The sequence below is a fragment of the Anser brachyrhynchus genome (assembly GCF_964034855.1).
Source record: "Anser brachyrhynchus genome assembly, chromosome: 5".
NCBI classification, from domain to species: domain Eukaryota; kingdom Metazoa; phylum Chordata; class Aves; order Anseriformes; family Anatidae; genus Anser; species Anser brachyrhynchus.
The window spans coordinates 25,603,469-25,626,844 of record NC_137699.1 but is presented as its reverse complement, the minus strand read 5'-3'; the positions used below and the strand labels follow the sequence as shown (position 1 = coordinate 25,626,844).

Genomic DNA, 23,376 nt, shown 5'->3' with positions numbered 1-23,376 from the left:
CCTTCTTCAATGAATGAAGTCTGGAAACAGCAGAAAAAATAATTTTGCTTTTGGATCAAACAGTATGATCTCCCTTCAGTCCCCAAAGCTGTTTTTCAGAGGAAGCGACCTGAAGTTCAGCTGGGGGAGGGGAAGAAAGGCAATTGATTATTTTCAATAATGTTTGAAAGCTCAAATTAACCTATAGTGACAAAACTGTTTAGGTTCCAGGGCTCCTACTGCAACTCTGTTTATGAAGCAGCTCTAAGGGTTTCAGATGGGTCTTGTTCTGATCATGTTTGTGGCCATAAGTGAACATTAAAGCAAGCAGAATTTTTCTTTGAACAAATATTAGGTGAATATATTTTCTTTATGGATCAAATCCTGCGTTATCAAATGGAATGGAGCAGAATCAGGCTTTCTATGAATAACTGCACAAAACAAAAGCATGCATACACAGACAGGAATATATGTTGTGCACTTTTATTATTCATTTAGTCTCCTTTTTAAATAATTTCATCCAACCTATTGGGAAATAGAGCAAGTGTGATAGGTGACCAGTGACACATCAAGAATAATGAAATGAAAAGCCCAAATGAACATACTGTGAATGACTTTTAGGCTGGAAACTGTTTGCCTAAGCTATTCTTGGTGAATATTTCAAGGTAAAGAGCACTTTCCCTCTGAAGATTCATTGTACTGCCCTGATACGATGCAGGGTTCCCAACTGGGAATAAGAGATCTGAGCCCAGAAAATAGGACTGCATTCATCCAAGAGTTCAGTTCAAATGAATACTTTTATCAGCTCTTCCATAAAAGAGAAAAATATTTCAGATGTTTATTTTTAGCTCTGCACATGAATAATAGAAATAAAATGACTTGAGTATTAAATGTGAAGAAATTTGTTTAAAAAAAAATGTCATATATAGGTTAATAATTATATACAGCTTAGTATGTGGGTTTTTTTTTTTTTTCAAGAACACAAGGATCATGGTTTGAAATGGCGTGTCTCAGCTGTTGTGAAGTCCAGGGTAAAGCCATGTCCCCTCCAACACTCAAGAAATAGTATTATCCAGTATGACACATGCCTAGATATGTCTGATTGTGATCATAATATAGCCTTAAGGTAAGAGAACAGGACAACCACTTGTATGTTATTTTTTCAAAATTGTTTATTTTTATCTGCATCAAAGAAAAGCTTCTGCTAGAGCTATTTATGCTGATGATCAGTAGGACTACTAGTGATTGTTTATAAATGTACATGAAGTAATGAGAGACAATTTTTAAATTTAGCATGTATTTAAAAATGCAGCATATTAGTACATTGTCACATGATCATGTTTCATCACTGAAAAAAAAAAAAGTATTCACATTGAAAAACATTTTGGAAAGGAATGTACTGCTATAACACAAGAAATACTCAAATAGCATCAAACAAAAACCTGGGCTGTGAATCACCAAAGTATGAATTAAAGAACTGAAGTCTCTTGTGCAGAAGACTTACTGCAAGGGTTGTGCTTGTCCACTTTTATCCTTAATAGGAGCAGTAAAGCCAAGTACTTTGCAAAATTACTTGGCAGAGCTTTGTCCTGCATCCTTCATTCAGGTGGTTCTCCTGCAGTCAACAGGACTTAGGCCTGAGGATATTGAAGGCTATCAGCGTTGAAAACATTGTCTGCAGAGATTCATGGCCTAGAGGTGATTTTCTTTGAACTTTTTTGTTCCCTCTACAGGTGAGGCCTATAGACTGATGGGCAGCCCTTCTAATGACTGGGGATTAAAAACAGTAATGTGGCAGTATCTTCTTTTGGACCTAGGACCCTTGGACCTTTTGTTGTGTAGTCACATGCCACAGGACAATTTCCTTTCTGACATCCTGACATTAAAGTCGGTAGTGATACAGCACAGATGAGTTTTGCTCTTTGACTTTATTGGCTAACTGTGATGGGGAAAAGCGTGGTGTGTGGAGGTATGTAAACACAGTAAGATGGTTAGGCATACACTTTAGACTTAGGACGTGTTGTTTGGAATTAAGAGCCTTCTCTGCCTTTTAACACCAATATAAGAAGAATATCCAATCTAATTCACTGTGACTACAGATACCCAGATTCTTTTTTTTCTAACATGGAAAACCAGGTGATGTCTGAGAACTTGCTAAGCCTACATCTTGTTCTTCTTCCCCTTCATTGATCCTGTGGGACCATTTTCTCTTGTGAGAACTGGATCCTCCCATTCTCTTGCAGTGTAATTGTTAATCATCCCGCTCAACCTGCCAAGATTCAAGAGGAAGAATAAGATTTTCAAAACAGTGAACAATAGAAGAAAAAATAAAATTGGAACCATCATGGAGGGTTCACCTTCATAAAATAATTCATATTAACTAATGCATGTTTCTTCGCTTACCTTATACCTGTGTTTCATTGCCTTGCATTAGTGAAGTAATTAATTTAGCAGGAGAGATGAAAGGAGCCAAAGAGATGACAGCAGGCATGTGTGAGAAAGAAGTCAAGTGTAGTTCTGCAATGGTGGGCAGCTGAAAAGCATTTTCGACATGCATTTTGTAAATGTGAAAAGAGTGTAAAGGAGTGCATAGAGAGGAGCTGGAGGTGTGGTGTCTTTTCTGCTGCCTCATCAGTGATTGTGTACTGGGTATCTTCTAATAATACACAGGAAGGGCAAAGCCTCAGAGCCCACTGTATCATGTCTGATCTTCTTGTGTACCTTTAACCATTTGCAGGGAGGGCTTAAACTAAAACCCCTTAAACTAAAATGTTTCCTGCTTGGGGGGTATATATATGTGCTTCTTTTTAGGCCTAAGGCTTCTTAGGGGAAATGCTGTATCCAAGGGCTGTTTCGTGAGCTGGGAGTACTGCACTAAACCTCTGGGGCAAATGTTTGCATTGAATCGTTGAAAGAATCTGAGATTGGCAACGCCACCCTGCCCTTGGCTAATGAGCCTTCCCCGAGAGAATATCAAGTGCAATTACCTTTCAGGGAATAACAACATACCAAAGAACCATGGACCCTGCAGAGAAAAACGAAACACACATTCGTAGGTAGAAACAGCTATGAATCAGCATTAATTATCCAACAGAGGGAAAAGGATTGCAATAAGTCTCGGTTCCTGACTCACACCATAGATCACAGCCAATGTGAGCTACTTAGAGAAAAAACATTTGCAAAGTTCAGCCTGCCCTAGCCCCCTCCCCTCGCACGTTCGCTTCTTCGCTCGAGTCGCGGCTGGGGGCTCCGCTCCTGGGACGACTTTCCCGACCCCCAGTTTGGCGACAGCTGCGAGAGACGCTCAGGGGGGGCTGGTGGCGGCGAGGGAGGCGTCCGACGCCAGCGGGACGGTTGAGCCGATGCTAAGGTCGAGGCCAGGTTCCCCCTGTGCCGACGGGGCCGGAGACACCCAGCTGCCCTCGAAAGTCCTGGGTGGAGGTCTGGAAGCCGGGCAGCAGCCTGCCTTTGGCTTCCCAGCTGGGGGGACCTCGTCCCCCCACGGCTCGCTGTCTGGCACATGCAGCAAGGGGGGAGAGTCCCGGGCTGTTGGCTTTTATTATGCACATTCCTGGAAAGGAGAAGGCGGGGGAGGGTAGGGGTGTGTGTGTGGGGGGGTGCACATATTTGGGTACGAGCGATCGGAAAAACATGTGAAACCGCATGTCCAGAGCCAGCACCACTCAAGGATGCCCCTGCGGTTCCCCGGGCGTGTGTCTTTGTGCCGGAGCGCATCCTCCTGGTGCGGCCCTGCTCCGCCTGCAGCCAGCCCTGAGTGGAGCCTTGCGCGGAGCCCTGCGCGGAGCCGGCGGCGGCTGCCTTGCGCGGCCCGGGGCGGCTCCCCTGGGAGCCGGGAAAACCCCGCCGCAAACTCTTCGGACGTGAAACCGCCCCGGAGAAGGGCCGGCTGCTTTGCTGAAACGAGGCGCACATATATTGAGTTTGTCAGGGATCATAAAATGTGAATTGATTATTCAAACAGCCATTGATTATAAAAGAATGCTTACTGCAGCAATGGGAAAGGTTAAAAGGAAATTGACCCTCTGCGTACGTGACATAAAGTCATTAGGTAAATGAGATATTCATACGGGGTATAATCAAGGTCATGCTAATTTTATTTGCGGTGTTCCACTCGAGTCTCGAGCTTCGTTTGGGGGCCGCAAATTGTCCCCGGGGGAATTAAAACACCAGGTAGACCCCAGGTGCTGTAAAAATCAAAAATAAAAATAATTAAAAGGCGAAAAAAAAGACGTACATGAAACCCGAGGAGGGCTGCAAATTGCCCCGAAGTCCTGCTGTGGCCGCGGTGGGCCCGAGGCCGAGCTCCCGCCGTGGCGGTGCTCCAGCGGGCGCAGAGGGGCGCGGAGCCCCGCGCAGCATCGGGCCTCCCTGCGGGGGTGCTGGCACCTCGCCGCGGCCGGGTGCCCCCTCGGAGCCGGGGGAAGAGCTGGAAGTGCTGGCGATGTCAGAGATCCTCGCCTCTCCCAGACAGGATGAGAACGTGTAAAAAAATTAGATGTATTTATGCACATATTTATCCCCTCTAATTACAGAAATTAATCCTCTTACTTATGACTAAAAGGTAACGTCTAAGGCGTCCCTTTGATGTTTAACAGCATCGTTTGTGGCTAACATTCCGACTGATTAAGGAATAATTGTTGTTAAATGCTTTACAAGTGGATAGTGTTTAATTGAGAGGTATTCATAATTTTACGGCTTACCACAAAATGAAACGTAATTAAAAACGCAGGAATTTCCAACTGATTTTATTCCAATTATGTTTATTGTTCAGACTAATTATCGCACGAGATGGGGTACTTTTCCCCAGCCCTACACGGCACGCGTCTCCCACATACACCCGGGCGGGTTTTCTTTTCCAGGTACAGGCTTGGGGCGGCTTTCTGCAGCCTCCGCTCCCCCCTTCTCCCCCGCCCCCCATTGTAATTAAATGCTCCAGCCTTTTCTTCTCTCCTCCATGCAACACCTTGGGATGTGAGAAAGTGATGGCAGCTCTCTTCCCTCAGAGCTCCAAGTAATTGTAGAAGGGCTGATGAATTTCTTGAAGAAACACTTGCCACACACTGAGGAAACCATCTCCTAGCAGGATTTTACAAACCAAAGTAAACAAAGCACCCCAGGGGCGATTTCCTCCTTTTGCACAGCTTACTTCTCAATTTACTTCAGAAGCGCTCACAAACACACACAAGAATTACAGCAGAAATAAGAGTTGGTCTGGGGAAGATATTCCGGATGGAGACAGGCAGAGAGATAGGAAATGTTCAAAGCAAGGGACGGTCATTAAAATACCTGCCAGGCGCGCTGCCGTTCCCCAAACCAACCTTGCCTTCTTCCCCTTGAACTCAGAGCTCTCTTCAGCATCTCTTTAAACACGCGTATGCCTGGGAAGGAGAAAATGACAAACACACACACACACACACACAAAAGAAACACACACACACGGACCCGCACCTCGGGTCCATCTTCCCAACGCCTTTAGAACAACCCCAGCCTCCCGAGCGAGCCGGCTGGGAGGTGAAGTTACGTGGCCAATTTCACTGTTTCCTCGATCGAAGAAAGTTGGGTGTGGAAATGGATCTCTTTATTCCTGACTTTCTCCATCCCTCAGCTGGGCTCTCGGAGAAAATCAGAGAGGGGTGCCTAAGAGCGCCCCGACACCAGATCAGGGCGGACAGGGACAGTGCGTACCCCAAACGGGGGCTGGGGGACAGGGGGCATATCACGTCCCCTCCTGCTTCCAACTTGAGCTTAGCCTTTGGGGTCCAGCCCGTTAAGGAAGGAGCACACGTATTTACGGCTCCTTTTGTTTCCTCCTGCCCACCAGCACCAAACCTCCGGGGGGTGCGCAGTCCGGGGGCTGCTGCCCTGCTCGGCGGGCTTGCGGCACTCACAGGTGTGCTTTGGCTCGGCTGTGTCTCTCCGTATAGTTTCTCGGGTCTCCTGAAGGGTTTAATCGAGGTGTGATAGTAGAAGAGTGTTTAAATTCTGCTGGGGAAATAAAGGGGGTGGAGGATTCCCTCTTATAGCAAGTTAGGAATAGCCCAAGCTTTCCAAAGGGATGTTTAAATTGGACTTAATGGAGCAATATCTCTACTTTTTTTGCTTCAGCTAGGAGTCCTGAATCCTTTCATTAAACTGACATAGATTTGCAGAGATGGGGAAAAGGAGGGGTAACTGGGGTGGACATTTTATGTAAATGAGCAAATCCGAAATGTATTACAAATCCACTGTAATAAAACTGACAGTTTTGACAGTATTGACAACATAAATATATGTTGGAACACAGCACTTTCAGACACTTAACCGATGAAGCAATAAAAAGATTCGACTACAATATTTCAAATAATCGACATTGATGTTTTGATACATCATTTTTATACCTCGAATCGATCTATCACTCTGTGACCGGTCAATTTTAAGTAAAAATCTGCTGCAATTATTTACGCTATTGCCAATGACGACCTAATAACTGTTTTCAATTAATTACAGCAAAACTAAGCATTATGAGGGCTAACCGGCCGTATATTCCATTGTACGGTCCCTTGCATTTCTTGTATGGAGAGCAAACACATATATGTATATTGCATTCTCTTTGTGGGATCAAAAGAAAGACGTACAAAGGCGATCACAATCTTTTAGGGGAAAAAAAAAAAGAAAAAGAAAAAAAAAAAACACTTCTCTTTCGGGAACACACCACGGGCTCTAATCACGCACTTCTAGGAAACACACTATAATATTTTGTCAGTTCTTTCCCTATGCAATACCAAGCCGGGCTCCTAAGATTTTTTTTTCCCTTTTCGCTTCGGGCTGCGCGCTGATTCCCACTTCAAACAATGGGCCGAGCAGCGCTTTCAAAAAAGGGAGATTCGTGCTTGGAGTGATCGCGTGTGTTATGAGAGTCGCCGTAACATTTCAAACGAGATAGGAGGATATTGTTCTCTCCGGACCGAGAACTCCAGTGTCAAAACGAGAGCGCTCTCCTCTTCTGGAGTTTTATAGGCAGCTGGAGAACAAAAGTGAATATTTTGAGAGCTGAGCGGAGTTTGGAGGCTTCTCAGATGCTCTGATATTGCACTAAAGCGATTTAGTTTGCCCTAACTGTCCTTTCTGTTACGATGTCACATTGCAAAGATGGATTTATTTTATTTTATTTTATTTTATTTTATTTTATTTTATTTTATTTTATTTTATTTTATTTTATTTTATTTTATTTTATTTTATTTTATTTTATTTTATTATTTTGTAATGCTTCAGGCTCCTTCGAACAAATGCAAACTAGAATTTTAACTACCCTGCTAGAAGCAGGCTTACTGGGAAACCCTGACAGGTATTTTTGTCCTTCTGCTTTACGAAGGAAATACGCACGCTGGCTGTTTATGGTCTTCACTTTCCCAAACCTCCCAGCCCACGACGCAGAAGCAGCCCGGCTCTCCTTCCACGCTAGCGCTCCGCACCCCCCTTCCCCCCCCCCCCCCCCCCCCCGCGTGGGTTATTCAGGGATAACGCAGGACGGGAGGAGGGGGGGCGGACATTTGGGTTCCCCTTCTCCCCCCGGCCTCCCCCCGCCGGGTCGGGATGCGGGGAGGGAGGGGACCCCCGGGGCAAGCCCCCACGGCCACACGCGACCTGGAGGCGCGGAACCGGGGGACGGCGGCTCCGCTCCGCGCCCGGCGCAGGGGATGCGCGCCCCTCCGCGCCCCCGGCAGCGGCCCTGCGAGAGGCTGCGCGGCGCGGCGGGAGCGCGCTGGAGCCCCGCCAGATAGCGCTAGAGGGCTGCCGATGGCACCGCCGCGCCGTCGCCGGGGGCTGGGACGGCCCCGGGGCGTCCCGCAAGTGCCGGGTCGGAGCCCCGCGGCCCGGTTCGGGGGGGAGGGGGGGGGGGGTCAGGGGCTGGGGAGGGGGGAGCGCGCCCCGAGCTCCGGTGGTGCTCGCAGGAGCTTCGAAAGAGGAGGGGGAGGGCTGGAAGGAAGGGAGTCGCAAGGGAAGTTAACAGGTAAGTAAATGAACCTCCTCCTAATCCCGCTCCCAAAGATCGGGGGAGGTCAAGCAGAGTTCACCGCGATGGGCTACCACTGACTTTCGGGCCGGGAGGCATTTCTAAAACCGGCCGGGTTGCGGGAGAGCCCCGTCCCGCAGCGGCGGACGGGGGGCGCGGGGGGAGCAGCTCAGGGAGCCCCGCCGCCCGCTGGGGCCGTGCTGGCAGGGGGCGCCCGGGGCGGCCCCCCCCGAAGCCCGGCGGCTGCGGGAAGCCGGAGGGAAGCGAAATGGGCTGGGACGAGGAAAAAGTGACTCAAGTTGTGAGAGCCGCCCGTCTAGGCGAGGTGAAGCGTGGCAAGGAGCGATTTCGGAGGTAGGAGTTTGATCTGTGGAATAATGCTGGTTATAAAACTGCAAAGGTGCTGTTTGCACCCCACGCATCGCCTTGGGAGCAGAACAGAAAGAAAAAAGCCCGTGGATTTTACCACGGGGTCACGGTTATGTTGTAACCCTGGAGACGCATTTTAACACGCGGATTGCTTTCTTCATTAAATATGACACATTTCCTAGAACGACAGCCCAAGACAAAACGCCAGGACAAACACTCCAAATTATTCGTCCTGGTCCGCAGAAGCCTTAGCCCATCCTTTGTGGGGTCTGCCTGTAAATGTGGGCTACGTCTTTCTGAAGACAATGGCATAGCCCCAAAATACTTGAACTCGAGGCACAAACAAACAAACATTGAATAAAGTTACAAACAAGATTAAGGTTCAAGTTATTTGTCCCTGCAGCAAGGCGTCAATTGTTCTAACAGATGTAGGGATGCTAAGAGGATTTAAACCACGCGAATTTAATAAACCAGATTAGCAATAGGTGCTTTCCACAAATGCTAGGAACCGTGAAGTAAATCTCCCCTAAATTATCTATTAGAGCACAGCGTTGCTTGCAAGGAGTGCAGAAAAATTCCGAGGGGTGCAAGCGGATTTCGTGCAAGCACAGCTCGTTTCCCCTCCCAAACTTTGCATTTGCATTAAATCTCCCGCTACACACACTGCGCGCACACTCACACAAAACAGCGGCTTAACATACCCGGTGGAATATATTCTCGAAATCTGAAATATTACCTGTTGTGCCATCGTCCGCTTTTGCAAGGCTGTGGAAAAAGAGAGAGAGAGGGAGCGAGCGAGCGAGAGAGGCATGTCTCAAAGCCAGCAAAGGACTAAGATGCCACACTTCGGAAAGGCTGATTGAAAACAGACTCTTCTTAAGTTTTAGAGGATTTTCTCTCTCACTCCCTGCAAGGGCTAAGAAGCCGATTTGGGAGTTTGAAGGGAATAGGTTTCAGCGTCCATATTTGTTCTGGTGCACTTGTAAAATGCGATTTGAAGAGGATCTTTAGCCCTCTGATTGTCTTTGTATTGTTTTTCTTGAAACGGATCTTTTGCCCTTAATGAATCCCCACACAGCTGGACAGCTCCTTCTCGGACACTGAGAGCGCTAACCCCAAACTGACCCCAATTTGACACCACAAGATGAAATTTTACCGCCTGTTAAAACCATTTCCAGCCTCGGCAAAAGGAGCTGGCTGTTGACTGAGATGCACTTCCATACCGGACACCTCATTTCTCTTTGGACTTTTGAGCTGATCTAAGAAAAAAAAAAAAAAAAAAAAAAAAAAAAGAAACACACACACACCCCACCGACTCGTCTCTTCTCGTCTCTTACACTTTTCCTGGAAACAGCCTTTGCTGTGAAAATGATGCACGAGAAATGGAAATTAGCCAATTTAATTTTCCCGAATTACTGAGTTTAAAAGGAAATATGTCACAAGGCTGAAAATAAAATTAGGAAAAAAAAAAAAGTAAATAATAAATGACCTAAGACTGTAGAAGCCCCCACCCCCTGCACGCACGTATCCCATTTTCCTCCGAGTTCCTAACAGCATCTTTGTTAATAGCTGAGTACTTTCACTTAAGGGCGCTAAATTGAGATTCCTCTTTAATGGCTAAACTTTAGCGCTTTATAAACCACGTTCTCTGTGTGCGTTAATCCACTGGGATAGAGAAGAGGAAAAAGGCTTCAATTCTTTTCACGAAAAAAAAAAAAAAGGACACAAGAGGAACATGAAAGCCCCTCATTTACCATATGAAATTTCACTTTCTATCAAGTTAAAATCATTTTTAAAAGTTGGTCCCTGTCCCAGATTACACACATGCACAGCAGGGCGAGCCAACGCAGGGGGTTAATTAGTTTAGTGAAGAAAAAAAAAAAAAAAAAAAAGAAAACTGAACAAGTGAAAGGAGCAGCATTGAACACTACAAAAATCTTTGGCTGTTTTTTTTGCAGCTTTGATTTTAGGTTGCTTTCTCTAACAATCCCTTACTCAAGAGAACCAAGATTAACAGGCGCTCCTGTTAAAAGCAGAATTACGAAAAGAAAATCGAGTCTAAAATTACGTCCTGAGCAATGAAGCACCTTCTCCTATGGGAGCCAAGTCGTGGAAAAACTTCGTTTTGAGAAGAAAACTGATGAACTTCTCCCACAGCTTGCAGTCTGAACAAATACAGGGAGCCTTCAGTGGAACTAGATTACTTTTACACGGCCACGTTACAAGGAAAGAGCTCTTCTTTAGTGATACCGAAACTGTTTGAAATGAGACACACTTGTACAGCTCAGGAGGCAAGGCTCTGGGTTTGCACTGCCTCGGTTAAAAAATAAGTTTGGAAACTACAAATATTTAAAATATGTCCTCGAAGCTGGCTGCATGGGCTTTATCACAATGAAATGATTCCTCGGAAGTTTAGAAATCTGGCATCTTCGGGGCGGGGGGGTGAGAGGTGGAAGAAGGAGATGAAAAAAAAATAGCATTCACTGATGACTAGATCTCTTTAAAAAATCTGTTAGAAAACTACAGCTGTAAAAGTAGGAAAGGATTTGCATAACCTACTGCTCTGTAGGTCTCCGCGCACCCAAAGGATTAGCCAAGCATTCATTACCATGAATATCTTGAATTACGTTACCGATTTATACGACAGAGTATAAAATACTGCACAAGAAGACTGGCTTTTTCCTTGCGAAATGAATCGACTTAACCACTGCTTGAAAGAGATCTACATACTAAGGGCTTTTTTACTCACCTCTCTTTACAGTCCCGTGAAAGTCAGTCACAGCAATTCGGTTGCTCTTAGGACTAGCTTTAATCTTGGAAGAGATCCTCTAGGAAAAGACAAACGGGTCTGCTCTCCGGCTTCTGGCGGGCTTTAAAGCAGGGTGCAACTCGGGCTAGAAGTAGGAGAGTGACTTTTCTCCGCATTCGCCCCATATCTGTAAATAGAGCCCGCTCTGCGGGGCTCGGCGCTATCGGAACACGCAGGAATGCCCACTGGCGTTTGTCAGCCCTCCACACTATCTTTCTTTATATGTGAGGGCTGATTTCCCGCAGACATCATTGTTATGATGGCTCATTTAATCAAACTGTTTAATTGCTCCGGTAATCACTATCATCATCACAGGTACTCAATCATTCATCATTTTGGAGGGGTTTATTGACCTCTGGAGCTCATTCCCTACGCCTATTAAAATCAGGCCAAATATCTATAACTGCCCCCTGAGTCATTTTCTTAAAGTTTCCAAAAAATAAAAATAAAAATCTCAGAATCACCGTCCTCATCGTGAGCAGCAAAACAAACCAGAACAAACGCTATCTGAGCAAATCACATTTTTTTTTCTGCCGTGTATTTTTAAAAGCCATCTATGTATGAGGCCACGTTCACAACCGGGTACATAATCATTGATAAATCCCACTATTAACGGGATAGTCTGTTTTAGATTTTATGTGCAGGGGACCGTGAACGAGGGTGGGGGGTTGGGGAGGACAAAACTGCAGCAATCGATAGTTTGACCATCGCTCCTCCCCTAAACTTCAAGCATCCCCCATGATTGATGATCCCGGGTAGCTTTGGTAATTGACTGTTCTGAGGTAAGGCATGTTTCAGCTCCAGCAAAGCGATTGGGCGAGGGGAACATACCAAAATTAACGCGTGTGTGTGTGTGTGTGAGTGTGTGTGAGTGTGTGTGTGTGTGTGCGCGCGCTTGGAAAAGTTCATTTGGTGCTCAGGGGTGGGGGGTGCAGCATCTCGCTTAATTTGCTAAATAACCCTACTGTAATTAGCGCTACCATTAGAAGGCATTACCGAGCTAATACTTCAGCATACATTCCACAAGCGCGACGTCGATATACAGCAAAGTCCAGAACCGTAACACACGCGAATGCATCGCTCCCCGACGGATCCGCTCAGCGAGAACATGCAACCCCAAATCTACGGAACATCTGGATCCATCCTACAAAAGCCTGAGCGTGACTTCGGTTTTAAGCCCTTTTCAAAGGCTGGCAGCCTAAGCGCAGAACCAAAAGGGGGTTCCCCCTCCTCCCACCCCCCCACCCCCTTCCTCCCACCCCCCCGCGGCATCCACAGCGGGCTTGGTCGCAGCGATCGCTTGGCGAGGAGCGGTGCCAGCCCCGGGCTGAACGAGGCGCGCTCCCCGCGCCCCGGATCGGGACTTTTTGCCCGGCCCCGGGAGCGCGCAGGGGCCGGCTGGCCGCGGAGCCGCGCGGAGCTCGCCGAGCCGGCCGGCGGCTGGGGAAACACCAACTTTGCGCGGCCCCCCCTTCCCCGGCAGCCCTCCGTGCCCTCGGCCCCGCATACCGTTCTCGGCAGCGGCGATAGCCGGCGAGTTAAATAAATAATTCAGAGCGTAAATCAGCCGCTAAACACCGCGGTTAATCGCAAGGTATTTCGTCGCTAAAACAACCTAGCGCGAACCAACCCGGGGCCGGGCTCCTGTGGCACTTTTCCTCCGGCTCTCGGCAGTTTTCCCCTGCCTCTCCCCCCTCTCGCACACACGCACTCTCCCCGTCCTCCCTCCCTCCCTCCCTCGCTCCCTCCCTCCCTCCTCCCTCCTCCCTCGCTCGCTCCCTCCCTCCCTCCCTCCGCCCGCTCTCCTTCCTACACGCCTCGCTTCGCTCGGGGCAGGGGCTGCTGCGCGGCTCCCCCCGCGCGGCGCTGCAGCCGCCCTGCCGGCGCGCTGCGCATCAGCGGCGCTCTGCCGGCCGGGGCGCCCCGACACCGACACCGGCACCCGCACCCGCACCGGCCCCGGCCCCGGCCCCGGCCCCGCCGCCGCCGCCGCCCCGCTCCCCGCCGCCGCTCCCCGCCGCCGCCGCTCCCCGCCGCCGCCGCCGCGCTGCAGGACTGGCTATGGCCACCGCCACTTCCGGGTTCCGTCACTTCATTCTCCCGCCGATCGGCGCCGCGAAACTGAGCCGCTTCTATAAGGCAGCCCGCAGCCAACCTGCCAGCGCTTACTGACACTCACTCATCTCAGAGAGAGAGGGAGAGAGGGAGGCAAAATACCCACCGGCAGGAGGAGGAAAAAAAAAAAAAAAAAAAAAAAGAAAAAAAAAGAGAGAGAGAGAGAGAGAGGAGAGGGGGAAGTCTCGGGGCTTTGCAAACTATTCGATTTTTTTTTTCTTCGCATCTTTCCCCACCCCCCTTCACAGTACTCAAAAAAAAAAAAAAAAAAAAAAAAAAGACCCTCTAGCGATCCTAAAAGGCAAAACCTGAGCGCGGAGTTACTGGAAGAAGGAACCGGGGTTAAAAAGATTCCTCCTCTCTTCTTCATCATCATCAACCATCATTCATTCACTACCTTGACATTCCCTGGCTTTGATTGACAGCTGGAGTGGCAAAAAGCCATGAGACACGACAGTTTGGTTACATGTGGGTTGCTGACGGGCCGATCGTAACCTTCAGTTTGGGGGCTTGACAATTTTTTTTTTTTTTTTTTTTTTTTGCATAGAGAAAGAAAAAAGGAAAAAGAGAGAGAAAGAGAAAAAGGAAAGAGAAAGAGACAGAAAAAAAGAGAAGAAATACACAGAAACTCATCGTGGTTCCTGACTGTTTTTTATATATTATTGTTGTTGTTGTTGTTGTTATTATTATTTACCCATATTGGAGGACAGGAGAAGTCTATAAGTGGGTTGCAAAAAAAAAAAAAAAAAAAAAAGGAATCTTCTTCACTCTAAATCACTTTCTTTGCTGGACTGGGATATTAAATATACGACACATCCAGGAGTTTATTGGAGCGCAGACTGATGGCGCAAAGGGTAGGTTTAAATCTCCAACACTTACCTATATATAAATCCTCTCTTAAGAGGGGCCTGTCCGATTTGCTCTCCTCTGTTGCTGATGATGATGGCGGCCACTATTAAAAAATAGCAGCAAAAATTATTCACTAGCTTTTTGTGTGTGTGCGTGAGTCTCTGTGTGTGTGTGTGTCTCTCTCTGCAATTGTTCCACGCTTTTTTGCTCTCTAGCTTTTCCCCCAGCAGCGCGATTTCCCTGCTCTCTGGCTGCTCAGTAGCACGGGGTTCACAGGGGAAAGCTTGCTGCTGCTGCTGCTGCTGCTGCCGCCGTTGCTGCTGCTGCCCAGGACAGACTAACAAATACATATGTGTGTGTGTATATATACGAACGTATATATATGTATACATATATAGCTGCTTTTTTTTTCTTTTTTTTTTCTTTTTTTTTTTTTGTCTCTGGCTTTGACAAGGACAAGGGGAATTGCTACTAAATAATGTTTCTGGTAACTTTCAGATTATTTCCCCCTTTATCTCCCACCCCCTCCCCTCCGATGCACCCCACCTTTCCTCTCTCCTTCCCCGTGATGATTTATTTATCTAGCTGCTTTGGATTCTGCTTGTTTATTCATTTACATTTGATTTTTTCGTCCTTCCTTCCTAATTCAGAGCAACTCTAGTTTCTCTCCTCCGTTTCCTTCCTTTCCATCCCGGTTTCCTCGCCAGGGTCTCTCCAGCCGTGCCGAAGCGGACCGTCTCCCCCCGCACACACACACTCACACACACACACGCACTCACTTTCCCCCTTTCCCTCTCCCTACACCCCCACGCCTCCCTCAGCCTCTCCAGCCCCTGCCCCTGCTCCCAGCCGATTTCATTTCGCACATCTCACTCTCTCTGTTGTGGCTGTTCTTGTTTTGTTTTGCTCTGTTTGCGTCTGCCTGGGTGCTTTACTCTCTTCTGACTTTTGTTGTTGTTGTTTGTTTGTTTTTTTATTCCCCCCTCTCCCCCTCTCTCCCCCCCCCCCTCCCCTCTTTCTCTCGCTTTCTTCTCTTCCGGCCCGGTTTTTGACAGTACGATGAGCTGCCCCACTACGGCGGGATGGACGGAGTAGGGGTGCCGGCGTCCATGTACGGGGACCCCCACGCCCCCCGGCCGATCCCCCCGGTGCACCACCTCAACCATGGCCCGCCGCTGCACGCCGGCCAGCACTACGGCGCCCACGCCCCGCACCCCAATGTCATGCCGGCCAGCATGGGCTCCGCTGTCAACGACGCCCTGAAGCGGGACAAGGATGCGATCTACGGGTAGGTGCCGCCGGGCGACGCGGCGCCGCTGCCCGCCGAGCGGGAGGGCAGGAGCGGGGCGGGCGCCGGGGGGCTCCCGGGGGGCGGCCGGGGGGCGGCGGCGGCCCCGCGCTGCGGGCCGGGGGAGATGCGCGGAGGCACGGCCCGCGGGGCTGGGGTGCCGGCAACCTCGGGAGACACGTCCTGGAAGAGAGACCCCTCGGTGGAAAGGGAGTGGGGGGCGGCTTGTCTTCCCTTTTTTTTTTTTTTTTTTCTTTTTTTTTCTCTTTTTTACCGCGAGTTTTTTGTCTCGCTCGGAAAGGCCCCGGTCAGGACTTCAGACAAGAGAGGTGGCTCTCTTGGCGCTGGGTTTTAGGCGAGGAAGTGGTGTTCTGGTGTTCTCCTCCGTGCCATAGTAACCCTCTTCCAACACTGTAAATAAAGAGATATTCAAATCGCCGAAGACAGTAAGAATAAAAGGGATTCGCTTCTCACGAGCAGCTCTTCCCTGAGATAAGCGAAGTAAATGCACTGGAGGCAGCGAGCTGAGTTTTATATGTAGGAAAGAGAGAGCGGGAGGAAAAAGAAACACGTACCCAACAAAACTCGAGCCTGTGCCAGGGCACTGCTTGGGGGGAATGACACCGATTCCCTCCGGTGCCTTTTAGCAAAAAATACCGAATTATCCTAAAAGGAGAGATAGTAACGTCTGTGACAGAGTGTGGGGCCTTGATCAGACACCAAAGGGGGAAACAGACCAACTCATACTTACTACTTAGCACGCAGATAAAATATTTTTTTTCCTGACTACACCAACTATGGGAAAATATTTCGAGAAGTGCTCCCTCCCTCCGCCCCCTCCCCAGCTCACTTATCTGGACAGCTGGTATTTTACTTGGGTGTGCTTCCAGGAAACTTCACCACATTTTTGTTAGCAGGCCCCTTGAAAAATAAAATTACGTATTAAGTAGTTTGCAGTTTGCCTCCCCGTGCTTCTCATTTTAGGTCATAGCTTGAGGGTAGGGATGGGATCTCCCAGGTTTCGCGTTATTTTAGGCTGTGGCGAAAAGGGGAAGGTTCCCAGCGGAGCTGCTGCCTGCTTGAGTGAGTGTGTTTGGTGCGCCGGGCGTGTGAGTGGAGGTCACTTTTGTCCTCAGCTCTGGGGACTGCACAGGGGATGCGGCTTGGCCATTCGCAATTTCCGAAAGAGAAAAAAAAAATGAAAAGGAAAAAAAAAAAAAAGTGTATTTTATTTCGAGGCGAGATCGTCCCTGCTCTGCCCGAAGCAATACCGAAAGGCTGCAGAGCGTGTCCGTGTGTCCGTGTGTGTACGTGCATTTAAAAAATACTTGTTGATTAGAGCTCTTCTTTCCCCCTCTCCCCACCCCCTCCTGCTCTCTTTGTGTGCCACTGCCCGGTAGGCACCCGTTGTTCCCCCTCTTAGCTCTGGTCTTTGAGAAGTGCGAGCTGGCGACCTGCACGCCCCGGGAGCCCGGCGTGGCCGGCGGGGACGTCTGCTCCTCCGACTCCTTCAACGAGGACATCGCCGTCTTCGCCAAACAGGTCCGCCACCTCTCCCCCCGCCCCCGGCCCTTCCCGGCGCTGCCGCCGCCCCCGGCTCCCGAGCCCCGCGGCCGGGCCCTGCCCGGGGCAGCCCCCCCCGAGCCCCCCCCCCCCCCCCCCTCCTTCCCCCGAGCCCCCTCCGCGGCCGCCGGCGGGGGGCGGGAGGGGGCGGCGGGGGGCGCGCTGCCGGGCCGGGGCCGCCGGCCCTCGCCCTCGAGCACCGACGGAAGGGGGACGCGGCTGGGGCCGGGTCTGGAGGCAGCGGGAGCGGGGAAGGACGGGGAGCCGGCAGGGCCGGGGGGCGGCCGGGGCAGGGCCGGCTCCCTGCAGCACCCCCCGGCTGCGGGGCGCCCAGAGGGGCCGTGGGGCTGCGCTGCCTGCTTTTGTCACCCCTCGGGGTTGCTCCCTTCGGGCCAGCGGGCAGCAGGGCCGAGGGAGGGAAGAAGCCGCAACTCACGCTGCTTTGCCTTCTCCTTGCAGGTCCGCGCTGAAAAACCACTTTTTTCTTCAAACCCAGAGTTGGACAATTTGGTAAGGCCTCGCCCCAGCGCCCCAGCGCCCCGCTCCCCTCTCGCCTTCCCCTGCCCCGTGTTAGCCCCTCGCCCTCGGCAGCGCCGGGAGGAGGGCAGCCGGCCCTCGGCTGCACGGCCCGGCCCGGCCCGGCCCCAGCCTTCAGAGGGCTGCACTTGCGAAGTGAGCCGGGGCAACGCCGGCAGCCCCAGCGCCTTGCGGGGCAGCGCGGAAAAGCCACGGGGAGCTAAAGTGAGGGAAATAAGTGCTTCGGGAGAGAGGGACGGAGATTTCTAACGTCATTCTTTTGCTAATGTGAACGTTTTCAATATTCAAAGTGACTAAATCCGCTTGTAAAGAAGATGCCAAAGTGTTCACCCCCCCCCCCCCTCCCTCCTTCTGGGGGCGGTGGGGGGATGCGAGCGTGTGCTCGGCTTCTCCGCGGCCCCTGCGAAGCCAGGGCCGGGGTGCGGGGAGGGAGCGAGGGCGAGAGAAGGGGGAAGCTCGGGGGTGGCGGCAACAAGAGCTCATCGCCGCGCCTCCGATAGATATGATAAAAATCAAGTGCTGAGGTTAAAGTTGACCGAAATTGTTCAAGCGTGACCAAGGAGCTAAAATCCCGGATAATGACTGCGCGCCCTGACAGCCCCCGTCTCCCCCTCGCCCCTTTGGGCTCGCAGCCCCGCGCAGCCCCCGTGCTCTTTTCTCCCACCTAACCCGTGGCTCAAAACTTTCTTGCAGATGATCCAAGCAATACAAGTACTAAGGTTTCACCTTTTGGAGTTAGAAAAGGTAAGCGGCGGGGTGGAGGGCGGGGGGAGGCCGTCCCCTCCCCGGCGGGCCGCTGCTGCCCTGCGCCCCCAGGCCGCTCGGGGGGCCTTGTGGCACGGCCGGGGGACCCGGGGCAAAGGCGGCGTGGTACCGCAACCTGTGCCATCGGGGCATGTGACACCCGACGGCCATGCCCAGCCCAGCCCGGCATTTTTTGTTCAGAGTAATTCCAGCCGAGCCCTCACATTTATCCATTATTAAGCCCCGTGCGTCCTTCTTGCCCCTGCTCTCGGCAGAAGTTCCCTCCGTGACTCGGAAATAACCCGTCTAGCAAAAAGCCAAAGGAAAGCCCTCCCGCTCCTCTGCAGCTCTGGCAGGCGTGCTAACCCCAAACAGGCAGTAAATGTTTGCAAGAGGCAGGGGGCCCCTGCTCGGCCTGGGGAGGGGGCTGTGCCCTGCCCGGGACGGCCGTTCCCAGCCCCTCGGCGGCTCGTCGTCACGCTGCTGGCCCGGGGCACCGAGCCGTGGGCGCCCCGCATCGCCCCGCTGCCGTCCCGGGCGAGGAGCGGTGCCCGCCTGCTGCGCTCCCCACACACCGCAGGGGGCCGCGACCCCGGGGCCGGAGCTGCCCCCGGGCCGGCCGGCCCTCCGCACGCCAGGCTGAGCCCCCTCGCTCTCTCTCGCTCTCTCTAACTTGTTGCTGCGGCGAGTCTCAAGAGAATAATATGCGCTGCAACAATTTCTCTATTGTTTCCTCGCCTTCAGCTATTGTGCCCCTTAATTAGAGTTACTCGTGGAGTAGATCAGAGTGTTGCTCTTGCTACCAGAAAGAGTTGCAACCCGATATTTCGCCATTATTGATGCTATTATTCTTGTTACCGCTTTCAGGTTCATGAATTGTGCGATAACTTCTGCCATCGGTACATTAGTTGTTTGAAAGGAAAAATGCCAATAGACCTCGTTATTGATGAAAGGGATGGCAGCTCCAAATCAGACCACGAAGAACTCTCAGGATCCTCCACAAATTTAGCCGACCATGTAAGTCCTTTTGATTTCTTTATGGCACTTTCTAAGACTTTTAACCTGCTTAGAGGACCTGTCCCCGATTTCATTGTTTTGTGGCTGCTGTCTATTAGTGCTCTTTCTACCTTTTGCAAGCTCGGCTCCTACCTTAAACTCCCCTTCCCCCCCCCCCCCCCCCCCCCCCCCGATTTGCAAAGTTGTGAAAATGCAAAAGGTTCCTTCAGTTTCCATCTGTAAAGCAGCGGGTTTGCATCGGTTTGTAAAGTTTCCTGGTCTGGGCGACTCGAGGAGCTAGCAAACTGTCGGTTTGATGTGGTGATCGGTGCTTTTTCTTCTCCTTTGCCAACTCTGTAATCAATGCAGCAATGCAAGGAAACAGAGACAAGAAAGTTAGGGAGAAAGTTTGCTGATTTCCTCCCCCCTCCCCTCTCGTGGGGATGACAAGTGATGAGAATTATTGGCAATACTACATTGCATTAAAAAAGGGGGTTAGCACATTAGAGTTTCCAATGCTCGTGCTTTATAGCAACTTATTGTCAGAATATGGACTTATTGCCAAACGCCTGAAGCATCTTCATAATAAAAGACAGTAACCTTGATGAAGCAATTATTAACAATGTATTACAGAAAGCTGGAGAGAATTATGATTGAGTAACCGTAGGTTAGCGGTTGATTTTAACACTTTAGGAGTTGGTGAATTAGTGTTATGTGTGTGGGACTGAACGTTGGTGTGCGTGGTAAGGAGAGTGCCTTTGTTTTTCCGGGTTTTGGAGCAGCTCTGGTGACACTTAAAAATATGTAGACGCAGAGAGACTTCGGGATGTGAAGGAAAAGGCTGCAGCTGGTACCGCAGAAAAGGGAACGAATAGCTATGGTTAAAAAGAGTGGGTGTGAACTCTAGTTTATTTATAGGAACGCATCCCTGGGGGGAAAAGGGGTTTACACAGTTTTAGGTTCAATTGAACTCATAATCTAAATGATACAGTCTAATATTTTAGCGGTTGAAATATTAATTTAACACCCGGTGTGAAGTTAACCATGCTTTCTGCACAGGCGCCTGCCCTTATTTCCTAGTGTGTTAAGAAGAGTAGCTTTAAGCCCAGGGAGAATGAGCTTTCTAGGAGCTTTTGTTTCCTTTCAAAACATGTTGTTTCTATGTGTATTTGATAATTACATTAGACCTGGACTGAAGCTGAACTGGAAGATAAAATAATAATAAATTCTCCTAAATGCCCCCCTCCTGGTATTGTCTAGTTCCAGAGTCCTGAAAGTATTTTTGGACCCAAGCCTTAGCTTTCATTTTCTCATTTGTGCGAAGTAAACATTGTAGAACAAGATTTCTATGATGTTTTGCATTTGAAATCTCTTATTCTGAGGGGAAAAAAAAATACAGGCAGTGGTTCCTGAAAGTTTCCCCGCTTATCAGGTATCTCACATGTAGATAGTAAACTCCATGAGGCATGACGCTATTTCCAAAATATTTGTTTTATGGCATTTTACAACCCTAAATTTGTGTGCATAAGTATTATGGGGGGTACTAGAAAAGAAATTTAAATGAGTGGCACCTCGAAAGATATAGGGTCATTGTGTCTAATTTAGAGCAATAGAAAAAAAAAAAAGTACGTTTTTCCAGTACAGTTTCTTTACAAGAGTGCGTTTCAAGTGGAAGTGTAGAAATGGAGCATGCTTATGTTTATATTGAAGAGATTAGATAAACTAGCCTGTTTAGGGTTCTGGCAGATGGCGAATGCTCAAGCCAATTTGCAGTGCTCCATTATAATATTTAAATTCACGCACAATGATAGGACAAGGGTGGAGGGGGTTAGCATTTTAATAATTTGATAACTATTATCTTCCCTAAGAAGAATCTCCTCTTGTTTTTGTGGCCCAAAAAACAAACTCAAATAAATATGACAACCCATTTATCTTGCACCCGTTAGGGTTTACCACTTCATTGGGTATTATAATTTAAAGCCTTTTATTTCCTGGAGATTTGAGCTATAACATTTTTACTTTAGCCCCCTGCTATTTGTTTTGAAAGGAAGCAATAATTTGTGCAACCAGAACACCAACTGGGAAATGAAGAGTTGTATCACATAGTTACATTTTATTCATGCGTTTTGGGAAATGTGTCTCCTTATTGGATTTTTTTTTTTTGTATATCAGCTTGTTTTCCCAACAAAACTTTAACACTCTTTTATAGCTTAGTCAAACTACTGTGTATGTACACGTCTATGTTTGCATTGTACAAGGTTGCAGCAGGAAGAAATCCACTTTTATATATAAAGTAAGAAACGCTTTTAAAATTGCTAATATAAACATGCAGGGGTATCAAAAAGTGAGCTATCATTTGTGAGCATCTACCTGAAAATGTAATAGTTCAAGCATGCAAATTTGTCCAATTTGACTCTCCAGGTTTATTTTTTCATTTGCTTTGATATGCATATTTAATATATAGCCTCAGGCTAGATCTCATTTGGTGAAAGTTGGTGCAGAGGTGATGATGAGCCACTTCAGAAGGACAGAGACAGCATGTTGTTTCCTCTGTTTTATGTATTGGCCCACTATTCTGATCCAGGGGTCTTCCCCTCATGGTTTTATTTGCACATGAAATACTAGGAGCGGTTCAGCTGATTGGCTATGAATAATGATAGCCAAAAAGAAGTGTAGTTTAATTTGTTGTGTGCCAGGGTTTCTCTTGTGGAGGTGACAGTTTGTGACAGCTGTTTGACACCCCCAAAATCCATACACCTCTGTTCTTACTAAGTGGTATAAAGCTACACCCTGTGTGTGTGTTTTCTGTGAATGCGAGGGGTGGTGACAGTGACAGTGGCAGAGCGGAACTAGGAGCTAATGCAGCTCTCATTTTCATTCCTTGGCTAGACCTGAAAATGTACCGTAAGGAAAAGTAACAAAAAGAACTGTGGGATTAGCCAGTATTTACCATAGGACTTTAAATGGGACACTGAGATACTGTGTTTCCCCTTTCACAATCTACTGCTGTAGTATTTATATAACTGAACTGGAAACCAAAAGCAAAATCAACAAAGGAATGAACTCTTCAGAGGTATACCTGTGCTGTAAAATGGAGACAGCTGTAAGCGGTTGTGCTATATGTGTTTGGTAATAAATGTGTATATCGAATTTTATTTTAGTGCACTATTAAGTGTTATGTAATACAGTAAGTGTAAGGGGTCCAGGGACTTGGTAGATCAAATAGTACAGCGCTGGCCACAAGAAGCTGAAACTTTTGTTATTACTCTGCTGTGTTTAGTAAATATAACAGCCCATAATTAGTGTTTGAATTTTTAACACCCTCATATTTTTTTATTGCTCTGAGGTATTAGCTGTAGATGGGAAGAAGGTAATTACAGCTATGCCCTGGCTGAACCAGATCAGTAAGGAAAGAAAAAAAAAAAGGGAAAAAAAAAAAGGAAAGAAACCCTTCCAGCTGCAGTTCAAGTTGAGTTTCCCAGCACAGACAATTTATTATTGTTCAATATAAACATGCTGGGCCCTATCCTGCATTCTGCGTTCAGCTTAAAATATCTGTTGAGATTGCCAATAAATCTCATTTTTCTTTTTTTCTTTCCAGCTACACAAATCTGAAAAAAGCAATGCTTGTAAAATTTGGAGAATTTACAACTTTTTCCAGCATACGATAATATTTTGTACTTTATTTACATTTGTTTTGTACCTGGCCTCTCCTGGTGCCATACAATTCTATCTTTAGCACAAACCTACTTTGAAGCCTTGAAATTTCCCCATAGAAATTTATGGCTCTCCTTCCCCTGGCTTTCATAGGAGCAGGATCAGGGCCTCAGTCTTCTTGATATTTGTTTATATGTTATAGTCAATTTGCAGCTGAGAGGTAATAATATACAGATCATCATTCATAAAATATAATTAAAAATGGATAGAAATATACATACATCTAGTTTTTTTTTTTTTTTTTTTTTTTTTTTATAAAAGGACTGTTGACAGATCAGAAATCTGATGCCTCAGCTGTAGAAGAAAAATATTAGTCTGAATATTAAACCTTTCAGCTCTCAGATGAGTAGATACTTGTATTTTGTACTTTTGGACATCCAGACATTTTGTATTTCT

The 23,376-nt window shown here is 48.4% G+C and overlaps 1 protein-coding gene and 1 long non-coding RNA gene across 11 annotated transcripts in view; one reads left to right on the top strand and one right to left on the bottom strand.

Annotated features, from left to right (window-relative positions):
* Positions 1-4,743: 4,743 nt before the first annotated feature.
* On the bottom strand, positions 4,744-12,913 carry LOC308195934. Of its 2 annotated transcripts, none has more exons than XR_013951958.1 (2): positions 12,681-12,913; positions 4,744-11,256 (listed from the first exon to the last, which is right to left on the bottom strand). It is a non-coding gene; the product is annotated as an uncharacterized lncRNA (long non-coding RNA). The 2 variants fall into 2 exon arrangements; XR_013951959.1 differs by having other exon boundaries at positions 12,802-12,865.
* A 123-nt stretch (positions 12,914-13,036) lies between these two features.
* Positions 13,037-23,376, top strand: part of MEIS2 (Meis homeobox 2) — a 172,279-nt gene continuing 161,939 nt past the window's right edge. For 3 of the 9 annotated variants that reach the window (XM_080594150.1, XM_080594148.1, XM_080594145.1), the window contains exons 1-6: positions 14,383-14,622; positions 15,191-15,423; positions 16,824-16,965; positions 17,446-17,496; positions 18,217-18,267; positions 19,135-19,284. In XM_080594150.1, the coding sequence (XP_080450276.1) occupies positions 14,614-14,622; positions 15,191-15,423; positions 16,824-16,965; positions 17,446-17,496; positions 18,217-18,267; positions 19,135-19,284 (636 nt within the window). In that variant the 5' untranslated portion in view covers positions 14,383-14,613. Of the gene's footprint in view, positions 14,141-14,382; positions 14,623-15,190; positions 15,424-16,823; positions 16,966-17,445; positions 17,497-18,216; positions 18,268-19,134; positions 19,285-23,376 lie in introns of those variants that run through there. The other 6 variants (XM_080594146.1, XM_080594144.1, XM_080594152.1 and 3 more) reach the window with 5 other exon arrangements.